The sequence below is a fragment of the Rhagoletis pomonella genome, unplaced genomic scaffold (assembly GCF_013731165.1).
Source record: "Rhagoletis pomonella isolate Grant_MI unplaced genomic scaffold, Rhpom_1.0 Rhpom_scaffold_00009, whole genome shotgun sequence".
NCBI lineage: Eukaryota > Metazoa > Arthropoda > Insecta > Diptera > Tephritidae > Rhagoletis > Rhagoletis pomonella.
In genome coordinates, this window is record NW_023458563.1 from 33,023,953 (window position 1) to 33,038,281 (window position 14,329).

Consider the following 14,329-nt stretch of genomic DNA (forward strand, 5'->3'; position numbering starts at 1 on the left):
TCATCTCTCAGAAGTTCGATTTTTATACTAGTGATGTGCTTGGGGCTCAGTGTTGGCAGAGTTTTTTTTTCAAGAAACTGTATATTTCCGGGGAAAAACTGTATTTTCAACCAAAAACCTGTCATCTTCAAAAATCGAATGGAGTTTAAAAAAAAATACGGATTTTTAATGCTATTAAGCATAACATAAAACTATTCGTTTAAAATAAAATAACATGAGCCGTTTAGATAATAAACAAATAACCACAAATAGACTTTATCGAAAGGAATATTTAAGTCATATATTGTTATAATGAAAGAAACATCTACTTCTTAAAACACCAGAGAGTGCTGGAATTTTTAATTTATTTATTGTACTGTTGAAATTGATATGGGAAAATATTCTGGCAACATTGTTGGAGCTGTAAAACTGAAAATCCATAGCAGGTTTTTCAGGCGTTGTGGCTTGAGCCGCTCAAGCTTGAAAGATGATTTAGTGAAATTGTATAGAACCTGCTCCACAACTGAAGTCTGCAAAGCCTGAAAGATGCTAAGTTTCGAACTGTGTTCATAATTTTAAAGGAATTTTACTCAAAGGTTAGACAATAAAATACAAGGAAAAATTATTTATTGTTTGAACATTAATATGAAAAATGGAACAAAAGTACTGAGTCAATTAAAATTAAATGGTAAGAGAAGTAGCACTTTTATCGAACTCTAATTGTATACTCGATATCTCAATTATCGGAAAACTTATCCCAACACTTCTGGGTATTTGTCAACAAATAATTTCTATGGCTGCATTTCTTTATTCATTCTGAACGTTTGGAATAAACTTTTTTGTTTATTTATTCTTTAGAACGTTCCTGATGATACGTTGACGTATATTTCATACGCATTCTGTTTATTCCGGCTGTGAAATGGGATTATCCGGAATGTATAAAGAAACGCAGCCTATAATTTGCTACTAAATCTTTAACTATTCTATAAAATATTTTTTGTAAATTTTAAAAAGAGAAAATCAAATATTAGTGATTGTAATGAGAATGTTTGCAAATATTTACTGCAAAATGTAAAGGAACTTCAAGCACGAAAAGCTTGTTGAGGAGTTGCTCGCTTGAAAAGCCTTAACGACTTCGAAAGCCGCAACGCCTGAAAAACCTGCTATGGAGCTTCAGTTTAAGTTCCAGTAAAGTTTTCCGAAGATTTTGTAAAACTTCTATATGTTTATGTATTTTCATATTTTCCATGTGTTCTGCTTAGAAATGTTTGCATTATTTGCAAAATTTTTGCATTATTCGCAGTAATGAAATCCACCTTATCCATTGTACAGATCAGGGTTATTGCGAATATTCGCATTCGCAACCCAGGTAGCCAATATTTTTTACTACGTTAAAACTGCCCCCTTACGTCCTCCTTCTTTTGTAATTTAAAGTCAAAGAGCAAGATTCTTCAATAGATATTTCCAGCGGAAATGTTCAACGTCTGGCTATAAAGAGAATTGACTATTTACGCGTTAAATGATAACCTTCAATTAGGTAAGAATTATAAAACTATCGAATATTATTTGTCAAAGGTCTGTTGAAAAAAAAATAGCTACTTTTATTCTACTTTTTTTTAGATAAGTGTAGTTTTTTTTCTCACAAAACCAATTATGATTAAGTTCCATGTTTCCTTTTATTAGCATTTCAGCTCGAAAACAACAGCATTTATTCTAATTTTGTGATCATTGTTAAAATTAGAACGCAGCGAAATAAAGATATAATGACATGTGAATAAGTTGACAGCTGAGTTAACAAATCTAATAAGAATTAATTCAAGGATTCTATTGAGGAGTGGGACTTGGAATGCAATATATCGTTAGTCTAGTATGGAAAGGGTGTAGCTTACAAGGTCGTTGAAATACAAAAAGCCGTAACTAACTAAAACTCCAAAATTCACTTTTTGATTGATTATGATGCATTTCATCGAACCATAAGTCTGAACATCGTTTTATGCAATAAAAAAATGTAGTTAGTTGTGGCTTTTTTGAATTTCAGCGACAATGCGAAATACGCCCTTTTCATACTATATTATCGATATGTTGAAAATTTGCGTTCATTTGGCTCAAAATATGAAAGCACATTGAGCGCATGGAATGGAACAAAAAACGGATTTGATGGCTTATGGTAGGGATGCCCAAATCAGCATATATGTGTCGCGGGCGACTGCGCGTGCAAAGCTTTGCACAGCGGTGCTTGGCAAGCGTGGAAGCAAAAAGTTCTCGGAAGGGGAAAACAAAATCAGCAGAATAGTGAGATTGTATGGGTGACAGTGATGGAAAATGAGTGTGCATTGTGCCATTTTCGGCCCTTTCGGAAGCAGCCGGCACCTTCAGCACAATCGATTGATTTTCGGCACAATTTTTGCGTAACTCAATGCAACTAATAAATATTTCTTTCGGATCCGCAATTAAAAATATTTTTTGTTTTTTACCTTTAATCGTATGTGCTTAAACTGATAAATGATAAAAACATAGAAACGCAAGCAGAAGAATATCGCTTCCACATTCTGCATATGCGCTTAACATTTTTGTTTAAACAAATTTGTCGAAATTTCATTTCTAAAGCAAATATTAAATATCATTTAATATATACTTTAGATTTAAATAATCATTTTTAGTGATGGACGAGTCCGAGATGTTTAAATGATCTTGATAGTACATTCAATTCGCGTAGATTTTTGAGAATTTTTTTCGTTCAAGGCGTTGCACTTTTTCTTCCATACTGAAATTTTTGTACATTCTTAGCCGCACTTTCACTTTATAATACCAAAATTGAATGGACCATAAAGGCCCGTCTACATGGAACTTTGGCGTTGCCTTGGCGTTGGCGTCGCTTCAACAGCTGACTATGAATACATGAATTCAAATGCAGCCGTCCACAGCCAAAATTCGACAACGCTCGCGCCAACACAAAGCAAAAAGATGGCCAACTCTCAACTTTTCGCGTGCGTCGCTCGTCAGCTGTTGCAAATAAATAAAATTATGTGAAATATTTTTCCTTTTTAATCAAGTGCGGGCAAGAAATATCGTTTTTAATGCAATTATTGATATGAAATATTAATTTATCTGTCGTTAGTATCTTAATTTAGTGGCCCAAGCATTCGCTGCCAAGCGTTAATTGTAGAAAGCATACTTTTAACGTGCGTTCTGTCAAACCGACGCCAACGCCAAAGCCAACGCGAAAGTTCTATGTGGACCGGCCTTATAGCCCTGCCAGATAGAGCACGTTACGTGCGTTCCGAAGAAGCATTCAACTGACGGCTGAGTAAATTATATGTATTTGTATGCAGAGCGCCACAGTCGCAACGCATGCGAAGCCGCAACGTAGGAGAGTCGCTCTACTTTATTCTTTTGGCGCACTTAAATCCGTCCCTGTCAGTTGTCAGCTGATTATTTTCATTTGTCTTGTGCCAACAACGCGTCTGTGGTAAAATTGTTTAAACAAAATATATTAAATTAAGAAATGGAAAACACTTTGATACAGGCAGTGCAAATGCACCCTTGTCTTTTCGACAAGAGTGTTATTAGTTACAGAAACCGGTTGGCCAAGGAGAAGGCCTGGATGAGTGTGGCGGCTGCAACAGGTGCAAGTGGTAAGTAGAATTTTTTAATTTATTACAACTTAGTAATTCATATTTGTTCAAAACTTCTGGTGGAGCAGTGCCAGAGTCGCTGGAGGTCTCTTCGCGACCACTTTGTAAAAGAAAGTGGAAAAGCGCCTTCTGGAAGTGCCGCGAAGGAAATTGGCCGATGGTGGTATATGGAGGCGATGGCGTTTCTTCAACGACACGTTGCTCCTCGACGGTAAGCTTTCTTGAATATGAAATAAAATTAAAAAAAACAAAATAAGGGTAGGATATACATATGTACGTTGCAGTTTTCCAGCTTCGGTTTTCAACTCATACAGTCAACAGACTGCCCTGTTATTTTAAAACATACAGTGGTTTGAAAAGGGAGATCGTGCACCTAATAGTGATGGAATATACTAAACATTCCCTATGATAATGCTAAAATATTTTATATATGTGTATAAATATATTGCATTTTCCTCCCTATCGCAGGACGTTGGGCAATACAAGCTTTGTTAGCAAAGAGTCATTTCAATCACAGGCTGAACATGAAGTATGTGAGTCGCAGTCACTTTTTGATAACGAGGATCAGACGCAATTCGATTCGCCCATCGCTACCGAATCGTCACCGCCAATTTCTTCCTTTGAAGCCCATTGCGTAGAAGAGCAAACCCCCAGTACGAGTAAGCAAGCAAAGCGCAAGAGTGACGAGGATCGACTTGACAAACTGTATGGAGCTGTAAGCGACTGGCTTCAAAAGTCCGAATCAACCCCAAAGCCTCTAAGCCGAAACGCAGATTTTTTAAAAGTTTTGGACAGCTACCTCTTGAAACATTCCGAAGAAGTACAAGATAGTCTAAAAATTGACATTATAAATTTTGTATTTAATAGCGGACAAAGTGCTTAACTATAATTAATATGAATTCAGTTCCTTTTTTGAGAGTGAAATTACTGTTAGTGAATTTTAATCAAAATGAATTTAGTTTTTTGTGTGTGCGAAATTTATTGCACTGAGGAACAATGAGAATTTATCGAAAACATCTGATTAGAAAGGTGCAAATTTATTGAATGTATGCAAAATTGTTTACTCTTTATTTTTGAAAATTTTTTATAAAATACTGTTCAGACTACAACAAAAAACAAAAAAATAAAATATCTAAACTTTGTACAAAGCTCAGTAAAATTTAATAAATTTGCATACATATTTGCAACTTTTAATCAGATTTTTTGCAAAAATTCTAAGTATACAGTTTTATAGACCATTCAATTTTGGTATAACAAAGTGCAAAAACCTACGCAATTTCTTAGCAAATAAAATTGAATGAGCTATAAAACTGCATACTTAGAATTTTTGCAAAAAATCTGATTAAAAGTTGCAAATATGTATGCAAATTTATTAAATTTTCCTGAGCTTTGTACAAAGTTTAGATATTTTATTTTTTTTTGTAGTTCAATAATTTTGCGCGGCACTGTATATGTGCATGAGCTTTTGTAATACAATGAAAGGTTATGTTATGAACTGAATGAGAAAGCACAAAACCAAATGTGAAGTTATAAACTGAATTAAAAAATAAAATAACTATAAAAAATAAATTGTTATAAGTTTTGTTTAAATTCTTAAATGTACAGGGGCTGTACAGTGTACAGTGAGTGATGTCAATATGTGGTGCGGCTATAATTTTTATTTTCATATTATTTCACATTATTTATTATTATTATTTCATATTCTTTTCATATCAAAATTACAATATGCATATACAGTGTAGGTCATATCATTTTGGACCAAATTCGAAATGATATTGTTTGTTTGTGTTTACTACAGAAGCCATATAAATAAAAGCTGAAAACTTTGTACAAAATGTATAATTAAAAAAATTAAAAAGAAAATCGTCAAAATTTTGGAACTTGTTAATCAGAATATTAAAAAATAATTATGCAATTTTGTAGCCTATTACATTCTAGTATAATAAAGTGCAAGTTTCAATTAGCTAAAGATTACCGCTGATTTTTTAGTTTTTTCATTTTGTTCATGTAGGAAATGCGCAACACTCGATAATCTTTACCCACTTCTAATTTGCACATTATTATACTGAAATTGTATGGGCTATGAAACTGCATACCAGACATTTCTATTAAAAAATTTAAACTTTTAATGAAAATTCGTTGAACTTTCGGTAATTTTGTATACTGTTTGAATATTTGATTTGTATTGTTTTTGTTATTGCATGCCATCATGTTTTGCGTCTCCGCTTGGCAAACTCATCTTGGTTCTGTTGAGGCTAAAAATAGCATTATATGTTAACTATTTTCGCACATTAGATAAAAAATATAAATCACCTTTTTTTATTGTGCCATCCTTTAAATTGGATGGGATACAAGGTAACTCTTCAGATCATCTCTTAACTTAAACGCATTTTGTGACGCATTGTTCGAACCTATCCGCCTAGCTCTTTGCAAGGGGGTCGAAATATCACTCCGCCACAATCCTCTTCTGATAGAGTCGCCGTCCTCCTGGTCAACATATTCCGGCGGGCAATAGCTACCATCGTGCATTTTAAGAAAATTGTGAAGGAGAACCGTAGCCTTTACAATTTTCTCGGCAGATAAAGGGCTCATTTGTAAGGGATTTAAAAGGATTCTCCATCGATTTGCCTCTCCAGAGATAAGTTGGTTCCTAAAATGAGTAAATGAGTTTAATTAGAAAATACTAATTTTTAAATTGTTCATACAAACCTGGGTACGGCCTCATTAAAAATGGCTTTAACGGGAACGCATTATCTCCAACAAAATAATGGGGAAAAGTTATGTCAGAGTATGGTAGCACATCGTTTTCAGGAAGATCCAGTTTTCCACTATAGAGCTGTCTCCCAAAGCCAGAATTTCATAAAACGCCACCATCACTGTGCGAGCCGTAAGCTCCAATATCAATGCAAGTGAAAGTATAATTCGCATCACACACCGCCAGCAGAACAATGGAATAGTTCCCTTTATAATTATAAAAAAGGGAACCTGAGTTTGATGGGCAAAATATGTTTATGTGCTTGCCATCAATTGCACCAATACAATTGGGTAAATTCCACATGGAATTAAAATCGATAGCGATACGCTTCCACTCATCCTTCTTAGGAATCGACAAATAAATTGGCCCAAATATCTCCCACAAGGCATCGCACGTTTCTGCCACTATTTCCTTCATTGTGGAAAGTCCAATTTTAAAGGAAGAAGCATAAAACTGTTTACTTCCTCCGTGAGCCAAATAACTATATGAATAACTTACCAGAGGGTCAAGTAAAGTCGACATTCTGGAGAAATGGATGGCCTATTAGAATTGTTTCTAGTTATCCTTTCCTTAATAAAATTAAGAAGCATTTCAAAAATGTGCTTTTCCATCCTTATATTTTTCTTAAATTCCTCCCTGAGTCCAAAATTCGTGGCGAAAAATCCGTGAGTGTCCCGATTCTGTAGGGGAGGTCGCACCCACCATCTACGGCCTCCATAAAGCCTGTTGAAGCATTCTCTGGCTTCCAGCAACATGAGCAATATTAAAATAACTTGAATTACTTCCATTTTTTTTATCTTCTTCACAAATATTAGCCCAACTAAAAATATAGACTTATTTTGTATTCAAAGAAAAATTTACCGCCAGTACAAAACAGCTGACTTGTTTACATGTGACAACGCTTTCATTGTGGAGTACCTATGCGTTTCGTACGCCTTGTCAGTTGAATGCTTCGTCGGAACGCACGTAACGTGCTCTATCTGGCAGGGCTATTAAAACTGCATATCGTCAGTTGGTGTCGAACACTCATGCGGTGAGGATGTGATCGCGCTTTTATTGATTTTATTGCCGTCAACAAGCATTTTCTTAAAAACGCCAGCACAACCTCACTTACCGATCATTTAACGCCAACTGAATGCTCTCGCTGTTTTCGCAAAATGTAGTTGTGTGCGTGACAGTGTTGCCAGGACTTAAAAAATAAAAAAGTTAGATCGGACAAATAAAAAAGCTAAAAAAAGCTAAATGGCCCAGAATAAAAGGTTAAAAAAAGGCCAGCCTTTCAACATTTCATTAGCTCTTATGTACAACGAGGTGGTACAAATGCACCACCGAGCAACAAAAAAGTAAATATTTTGACAATCAAAGTACTTACGATCATGGAATTTAATAAAAGTTGTTTAATAAAACCATTTTAATAATAAAGCGGACTTTTTTTAGTGTCTGAAAACCCATAGTCCTTAAAGACAAAGTAGTGGTATATTTGTACCACCAAATAGCTTCATACATTACAATACGATTACAATCGCGAATGTTTCAATTACAGCGCGCATAGTGAAGAGCAAACCCTATATACACGCAAATGAAGCAGACTAAACGGCGAAGTCGATTTCTATTTGACAAACTGTTTGACTACAAACTTCGCAACATATCTGGCGAGAGTTTCACGCCTGAGTCACCCGCAATAGCAGAGGCGATGAAGGGGCTAAGGAGCCCTGAATGGCTACGGCATAGCAGCGGCGACTAACTACCTGGTTTAATAGGGACACTTGAGAGCCACTGAAAAAACGGTTAAAGTATAAACAGAACGAATCCGCTGAGTAAATTCTACATTCTACTACAAATATTGTGGAAGATTGTCCTTGCTAGTTTGAAAATAAGAAAAGGCTAGAAAAAAGCCACGAAGATACATAAATCCAAAATTTCGAAGCTAAACGACATAGAAAAAAGCTAGATCTAGCCTCAAAATTTCAACTGGCAACACTGGTGCGTGAGCCCATCGCTGACATACATTCACATCAGTGTTGATATTTAAAATTTTTAAATTGTAACAAATTAATGACAAAAAGGGTGCATTCCAAATCGTCAAAATACAAAGCATCAGTCTCTTTTATTTATAAACCTCTTCTAGTGCGGTTTAGAAATAAAAGGGACTGATGCTTTGTATTTTGACGTTTTGGAATGCACCCAAAGTGTAACTTTTTGAGCTTAATTGAACTTTTCACCATTTCCGTCAATGCATTACCTCCATTTTCCCGCAACCAAACAAAAACAATTTTGTTGTCTACTGCAGTGTGTTTATTGTTCAATTCATTGTACAGCTTCAGTTAGTGTAGGCTTAATTTAACGTAACTTATCATTGAAATCTCTTCAGCTAGCCTATAAAGTCATAGCCTGGCTTGTCAGAAAGTCCCACTAATTTAAAATAAGTTTCATTCAGCTTAGAGTTTAATTTAAATTATACACAAATAAATTCTTGAATTATATTTCACATTTTTAAAAGTACACCCCGCGACAAAATGCTACGGACACCTGGTTTGGGCTATTTATTATATTATTTATCATTGTCTAACAAAAACTATACAAATAAAGCTTAATTTAAAATATTGAAATAAAAAACAGCAACGCAACACGCGCATTTTCATCCATATAAAATAAAATGCGAACATTCGTTATAATGGAAGAAAGTGCGCAACACCGCAAACAGAAAAATTCAAAAAATCAATGGTATTTTTTAGACACTTCAAACTTGCTCCTTATTATACTAGAATGAATGGGCTACAGAAATGTTAACCCAAAACATGTCTACAAATTCTGAACAAAAACTGTGATGAAACTTTGTTGATTTTTTTCAATCTTTCAAGTTTGGATTTATTTGCAAGGTTTTTGTTAGACAATGTGCTACCATTTCATAAAAAAATATTTAAAATTATTAAAAAAACATAAAAAAATACAAGGTGACCGTGTAATTTTGTCAAAGATGAAGACAATAATGATAAAACATTAATACACTATACAGGTCAGTTCATATTAATGAAAATAAATTACATAAAATGAGATCAATGGAAATCCTCAATGGAAATTTTTAATTTCAACGCATGGAATTTACATACATTTTTTACTTTCAACCACCGAATTGCTCAATTACTTCTATTTCTGCAGGATCGCTATTGGGTAAATTGCATTTCCAAAGATTTTTTCAAAATAAATAGCGATAAGGGATATTTCACCCGCCGGTGATAAGAAATCGCAATCACCATAACGCACATCACTAATATTACTGTTTACAACCACTTTTACATTCAAAATTACAATTCATAATTTCATAAATTTTAAGCAAATATGAAATATAGGTATATCCATTTACTTAAATGTAAACGGATTAAGAATCGAAGTGCTAGAAGGGATTTGAACGTTTGGTACAAAAAGTATTTTTGAGGTTGAAATGGTACCTGAAATCGGCAATTGTACTTTTGTACTTTTTAAAATTAATTGTACTGAAAAAAGTACAATTGTACTTAAAACATCAACACTGTTTTACATGCGTGACAAAGTATTTGCTGCAGCGATGCCAGATTTAAGCGTATCCAAATTTTTACCGATAATAGCTCATGCGAGGGATTTGGGAATTGTGCATTTTACAAGCCTATTGGGAAGTATACATATCTGTGTTCGTATAGAATAGTAGCTTATTAGCTTGTTTATACCGACACATAAAGCGCTTTAACCCACTTCGCCGTGATTCAAAACGTATGCATAAACCAAATTTCAATACGCTCAGAAACTCAAAAGTGTATTGACTCGAATTTGTTTTCAAATCGGTTTTTTAATTCTCACATCGGTTAGAAAACAGGTATAAACGTATCATTCATTTGACGCGAAGTGAACAAATTCTGGCTTTCTTTATACATCCACTTTTAAATTTGAATTATTGTTATAATAAATTCGAATTATTAGGTGTGTACTCGTATTGAGAGGACAAAATTCTCCAGCAGCAAAAGTTCTGAGAATTTAGCAGCCTTTTTAAAATACGATTTAATTATATCGGAATGAATAAGTTATTTTTCTCATAATTATTTTTGATATCACATGGTGACGCATTAAAAACCATAGTATCTCCTCCAAACACCCATCATTGATCCAAAAAAATGTAATAGAGTAGGTTTAAAATTATAAAATTTTCATTTCAACAATCAACCTACCAAAACCGAAAACTTCAGCAAAACAACATTTCAGCATGCTGCATTTAAATCTATTTTGGTATATTTAAAGGTAAATTATGGTAAAAACGAAAAATGTCATACGGCAACCATAGTCAGCACACACTTAAGTAAACAAACTGGAGATTAATAGCAAATTAGCGAAAAATAAACACAACAAACGTTGTGCATATTCAATTTACTCACTTTTTAGTTGTATACTAGCATTAATAATAAAATTTGCAATAAATAACTCAAAAAGGCCATATTTTCTTTTGTTTATTTACAAACATGTGTTTGTGATCAGCTGATTTTCTTACTTGCAAGTTTTAGCTGGGAAATATTTTTCCAGCAGAAATTTGCAGCTCTCTTTCACATTTCGCTCTCTCAATTTCCCCTACTTTGCAAGTTTTTTGGGTACGAGAACGCAAAACCAGTAAAAGTTTTCTAAAACTTTAGATAGTTGGGCGTACGAGAACACACCTATTGTTTGCTTCCATTTCGGTCAACCGCGCAAGTTAGTTATTAAAGAAATGTCGTATAAAAACGGCAGATTTGGTTTGCTTTTAAATACGGCTTCATCGAGTGCGCAATAAAGACCGATGCATAAATACTTGAAAGAAATATGTGTTGAGTCAAATCAGCTTTTTGTTAATGCGGTTCTTGCGTAGGTATAAACAAGGTATATGTTGGAAGACTGGCTTTAGTATAATGTAAAAGAGACAGTTGCGATGCTAGCAATTCAATATTCGTATGAAGTCTCATAAAAAAATTCCTTGTGGTTTAAAGAATATAGGGAATGGTACATTTTACTAAAGCCAGTCTCCCGACATATGCTACTATTTCATACGAACACAAATATATTCGTCTACAAATAATGTTGATTGTATTAATTAAGTCCTAATATAAGTTTGTGAATCTTATCAGTGTTCTATGTAAGAACCAAAAATCAATCCCCTCACCAATTAGAACTTTTGCTTTAAAAGAAAAATATGCATAGTGCATTTACTCAATACTTTGTCTGGCATCACTGTTTGAGCATGGATGTGCTCAGCTCACTGTTGCCAAGGTCGTGCAATTTGCACTAAATTGAGTGCTTTTGGGAAATCAAAAAGTCAAAATAATTGGAATTCAATGCTTGGTGAGTTATTTACAGCCAGTTTCACCAAATTCATTTAAGTGAAAATTACTGTAATTTTTGATTTTTTGGTTTCACCAATCAATTTTAATTTTGATTTAAGTGACCTATGCTCTTCACTTAAATAAAAGTTAAATCAGAATAACCACACTCACAGGCAGTTTCACCAGATTCATTTAAGTGGAAATTAACTTTGATTTAATTTTTTATTTAATTCTCATTTAAATTATTTTCAGTTTCAATAAGCTATTTATTTAAGCGAGTAAAAAGTGGTTGTAAAACAGACTAGACCAGCGAACGCTTTCATTTTTACTGAGAGCTTTTGGAAGCTTTGGCACACTTTGTTGTAAAAGCAGGGCTGGTATACAAGTAAGCAGCAGATACACAATGATCAGGTGATTAAACGTGTAACACCTCTGAGTGGTTATTTTGATTTAATTTTTATTTAAGTGAAGAGCATAGGTAACTTAAATCAAACTTAAAAACAAATTAAAATGGATTGGTGAAACCAAAAATTCGAAAATCAAACTTAAATGAATCTGGTGAAACTGGCTGTCAGAGGTGTTACACGTTTAATCACCTGATCATTGTGTATCTGATGCTTACTTGTATACCACCATTGCTTTTACAGCACAGCGTGCCAAAGCTTTCAAAAGCTCTCAGTACAAATGAAAGCTTTCGCTGGCCTAGTCTGTTTTACAACCACTTTTTACTCACTTAAATAAATAGTTTATTGAAACTGGAAATTATTTAAATGAGAATTAAATACAAAATTAAATTAAAGTTCATTTCCACTTAAATAGTTTGGTGAAACTGGCTATTAGTGATGCTTTTTTAATTTAAGCACACCGAATGCATAGGTACATACAAGTGTATGTATGTATGTACATACTATACACTTATATTCTACATTAAGATGAAATTCATTTACTGAATAAAATGTGAGGAATAGGTAAATTAAATATGTTTTGCGTTGTTGTGAATGTATTTAAATTAATTTATTAATAAAAACGTGAGGAAATGGATATGTATATACACTTTTTACTGAATCAAAAAAATTATTAAACATGATAATAAAAACTTGGCGCTTTTGTTTTGGAAAATTGGCTTTTTCTGGTGCGCTGATGCCACACTGGCTCAGTTGTCGCAAAAGTACACAACATACACGCAGTTTTACTTGAAAATAAGTGTGTAGTGGTTAATATGCACGATCCAGAAAATAAAGGTCGCGCCATTCGCGGACCGCTAACCCTCTCTTCGTCGATTTGACAGCATCCACCCAATCGGTGACGTCACAATATACTTTTGTTTACATTCACTGTTGCCAACTTGATGCTTTTCGCACCAAATGTAGTGGGTATTCAAAACGCAAACATTTTTGAGTTTTTTGCTTGGTGCGTTTTTGGTGCTTTTGTTTTTAGTTTGAAGACTTCAAATTAGAAAATCTTAAAAAAATGGAAGCAAAATTAATAGCAATCGTAAGTGTGCTAAGCAATTTTACAAAAATTTAAACAAAGTCATGGCACAGTGACAATCATAAGCGACAACGAAATACATATGTGCAGCACCTTCAATCATGCCAGAAGAAATCGACCGTTGTGCAAGAAACATTGATTTCACTGGTCTACAAGGGTTTTGCGAATAAGACGGGACCTGGTGTTTCCGAACGGATTTTTCGTGCTGAACACGAATCTGGGGTCCAAAACTTCCCATCACGTCACGTTTTCGAGAAAAAAGGGGTTGAAACCCCTAAAAACAGCGTTTTTGGCCATTTTTGAAAAATTGTAGAGCTGAACCCTGACGTGCTACAAACTTTGTATATGTCAGAAATTAAAGGCTAAATCGTGCCCTTTCGAATGAGCCCTATGCCGAATTAATCGCATGCACCCTTAGATCAGGGGGTGTATTTGTGTCTAGGAGTCCAATTTTTATATCCACCATATTCGACCCGTCATCTTAAATTTTTAAAATCTAACTGCAGATTCGTAATCAGCGACTTTTAATATAGTTAAAACCTTGGCATTATTAATTTTCTATGATCGTTTAAGATTAAATTCTTTCTGTGATCAATTTTTCCTGCACCCCTAAACACAAATACACCCCCTGCTTTAAGGGTGCACGCGATCAATTCGGCATAGGGCTCATTCGAAAGGGCACGGTTTAGCCTTTAATTTCTGATATATGCAAAATTTGTACCACGTCAGGGTTCAGCCCTATAATTTTTCGAAAATGGCCAAAAACGCTGTTTTTAGGGGTTTCAACCCCTTTTTTCTCGAAAACGTGACGTGATGGGACATTTTTGACCCCGGATTCGTGTTCAGCACGAAAAATCCGTTCAGAAACACCAGGTCCCGTCTTATTCGCAGAAAAAAAGTTGAAATTTGTAGACCAGTGTTTTTATTAATTTGAATAGGCATCCTTACAATAAAATTATGTATTCATATAAAGTCCATAAAATACACCAATAAAAATTTGGTGCGTTTTCAAATTAAAAACTTGGCAATACTGCCTTTTGTTTGATGCTTCTTCTTTTTCTCTTCGAGTTCGTCTTGCTCTCTCATTTAGGTATATTTTGACGTCACGGCCAGTTGCTCTCAGCTCGATTGGCGCAATCTTGTATTCTATC

General features: G+C 34.2%; 1 protein-coding gene across 1 annotated transcript; it reads right to left on the reverse strand.

Moving 5' to 3' along the window:
* Positions 1-5,799: 5,799 nt before the first annotated feature.
* LOC118745896 lies at positions 5,800-6,925 on the reverse strand. The gene is made up of 2 exons (XM_036479556.1): positions 6,868-6,925; positions 5,800-6,780 (listed from the first exon to the last, which is right to left on the reverse strand). Exons 1-2 carry the CDS (start codon positions 6,889-6,891, stop codon positions 6,472-6,474), a joined length of 333 nt encoding a protein of 110 aa, XP_036335449.1. The 5' UTR covers positions 6,892-6,925; the 3' UTR covers positions 5,800-6,471.
* Between the last annotated feature and the right edge of the window lie 7,404 nt (positions 6,926-14,329).

Coding starts and splice junctions, on each gene's coding strand:
- LOC118745896 (XM_036479556.1), bottom strand. CDS start 6,891: ATGTCGACTTTACTTGACCCTCTG. Junction 6,781..6,867: donor CGACTTTACTTGACCCTCTG/GTAAGTTATTCA, acceptor TCCACAATGAAG/GAAATAGTGGCAGAAACGTG.